Source organism: Hippoglossus stenolepis, chromosome 9 (assembly GCF_022539355.2).
Source record: "Hippoglossus stenolepis isolate QCI-W04-F060 chromosome 9, HSTE1.2, whole genome shotgun sequence".
In the NCBI taxonomy this organism is placed as follows: domain Eukaryota; kingdom Metazoa; phylum Chordata; class Actinopteri; order Pleuronectiformes; family Pleuronectidae; genus Hippoglossus; species Hippoglossus stenolepis.
The window spans coordinates 2,765,768-2,768,512 of record NC_061491.1 but is presented as its reverse complement, the minus strand read 5'-3'; the positions used below and the strand labels follow the sequence as shown (position 1 = coordinate 2,768,512).

The 2,745-nt window shown below is 40.4% G+C and overlaps 1 protein-coding gene across 1 annotated transcript; it reads right to left on the bottom strand.

Moving 5' to 3' along the window:
• Positions 1-261: 261 nt before the first annotated feature.
• LOC118115257 lies at positions 262-1,664 on the bottom strand. The gene is given in 5 exon segments (XM_035166318.2): positions 262-543; positions 676-750; positions 832-921; positions 923-971; positions 1,481-1,664. Coding segments are annotated over 5 exon segments (375 nt in total). The 5' UTR covers positions 1,536-1,664; the 3' UTR covers positions 262-437.
• Positions 1,665-2,745: the final 1,081 nt, after the last annotated feature.

The window sequence follows — 2,745 nt, the reverse complement described above, 5'->3', positions numbered from 1 at the left end:
TATGAAGAAATTGTCTAATCATCAAAAAATTTCGCAACCCCCCTGCAGTACCTCCGGGGACCCCCTAGGGGTCGCGGACCCCCTGTTGAAGACCTCTGGTGTAGACCATATATACCTCACATATGATTACAGTAGCTGGTTTTATCTCAACTACTGACTTTTACATTGCTGTAATTTCATTGTAATATATTGACTGGTGAAGATAATCACAGACTCAGTTTGTGTTATGATGTGTAAAGAAAAAAACAGCAAGTACAGGTAGACCATTCAGTGTTTTTTATTATTGTAAATATATGTACAGATTATTTACTTCATATATACATGTGAAGACAAGTTGAGAACATGAACTCATGATTGGCCACTGAGAACATTTGAACACTTATAGTAATAACATGACAAAGGTAAGCTTATATCACAACAACAGGGTTTCTGTGCTGTTACATGGTCGTTGGAGCAGAGTCTGTGGGGAGGAGTCTTGTTGAGCTCCATGTATTTGTTTGACTGGAGGTCGTCGTCATGATCGCAGCTCTCTTGTTCTCATGCCTGAATCAACAAAAGACACTGTTAGTTAAAAAGCAATGGGAATGTGAAGCAGCCACAGTGTTGTGTGAGACGCCTGTCCTGCCCAACACTGTGTCATGTTGTCAGATGTTTGTACAATCGACCTTGACTTACTTATTTCTGTTTTTCAGAATACGTTTTCCGAATGGTGACTCTGGATTCACGCATTTCTCCTGCTTTCCTATGATGCTGTGAGAGAAGAACGAGTCGTGTTAAAGAGAACCCAGTGAATGGCACATAAATGTGAAGTCATTCAGCTCATCTACTCACATAATAATCTCTATTTGTTGGCAGAAGATGTTTGGGTGGTGTATGACTGGCTCTGACTTGATCTGGCTGATGAGCTGTGGGTTGACCTTCAGATAACCCGTTTAAGCACTTGCATTTTCTGGATCTGCTGTCTGGTAGTCCTGTGGGAAGAGGAGACAGGCATTTGAGGTTTAGGTTAAAGGTCAGCTCACTCAGACTGTACTGAAGCCTGGTAACAAAAATACATGGCATTGTGCAAGTTAGGATATAGCTAATGCTATTCCCTATCTTGTTTCCTGATTTTTTTGTACAGATCTAAGGACATATATTTTCTTGTATGCATAATGATATCATTGGCAAAGTGTCATGAACAGATTTTCTATTTTTTTTGTTTGAACAACAACACTGCAGAGTCAGGTGTTAATTCTCTGAGAGTTAATCACCACCAGTGACCCTTTGAACATTACACACATTGACATTGTCGGAATAACACACTTGTCACACAAAGATCAGCCACTTTGAGCTGCATTACTGCTTGCACTAGATAAAAAGGAACAGCCAGTGTCTACTATTTGCCATTCTGCAGGTAAGTCCCCATTCACAACCCAACATGAAACAAATCAGATCATGAACATGAAGGATTTACAGGACAACAAAGTTTTCCCATTACCTTGAGCACAGAGGACAAGCAGGAAGCTGAGGAAGGTAATAGCAGATGAGTTCATAGTTGTGGCTGTAGACAGGTTCTGGCTCTCCCTGCAGTATCTCTCTTCAGTCTTTACTCCTGATGACACACAGCACAGGAGGTTTCTGTCTTTTATACACAGAGAGGAAACACTCTGCTTCTGCTATGCAACACTTTCACTTTGCACCAACAGTTTCATTTTCTCTGCCCCTTCTCTTTTCTTCTAATAATCCTGTTTCCCAGAATCAGAGAGAGCTTTTCTCTGGAAAAAGGTTGGTTCACAGAACCATTGTAGTTTGTATTATAAGCTGCACATAAAGCTATTCTGTGGTGGGGGGTGACCAGTCACAATGAATATGTATTTGTTAAATGAATGAATGATTTATTTTTCCTCATTATTGTCGATGATGGAAGAAAATGTAAAAACAAACAAACAAGCAAGCAAACAAACGGGCGAAAACCTAACTGCCTCTGCGGAGGTAAAAAGTCAGCATTGCCTGATTGGGGTATATAACACATGCAGGCTTTACATCACTCCTCTATATATTTTCTGGTTTGGTTGCAAAAAGACGTACATACTGCTGTTTTTAATTTATATTCCCATCTTTGAGATTAGAAAAATAATTCAAGTTTAGCTCATCTAGTTGCATAGGTCAGAAGTTACCTACAACCCAGGTTGGAATTAGTGAGGGACAATGCAGGTAAAATAAACCCATGTCCTCAAGATAAAATAATTTAGTCCAAATGAGGTTCAAAGGTTTTTCGTTTAGTGTTTTGAGCTAAATGCTAAATGCTTGAGTTGGGTTGAGAAGGCCATAGTATAGATGATGACTATTAGCATTCATGACATTGTGAAAGTCATTAGCTGTGTCAAAACCGAATACGTCCCAGGCTGTCCTCTTTCAAAAGGCTCCTTCAAATGCAGCCGACAAGTGCGTCCTTCCATCTGTTAAGACTAAAATCTATGTTTTTCTTTGTGTGTGTGTCTGTGAAGATGGCAATGAAACTGAACTCTAAACAAATGCAGTATGTTAGACAGGGGTGGGGGCAGGGACAGTTTGGGCTGAATATGTGGGAGAATGTGTGGCCTTCACATAGTGACTTTTAGTAGCCGTTGCTGGCTGGTTTTAATCTTGAAGTTGGTTAGTGTGTGTGTGTGTGCGTCACATCGCAGTTCAGTCTCGCACCTGTCTGATAATGCCTGTTGTGGAGACTGTACATCTGTGGCATACAATACACTGTACTTTAAC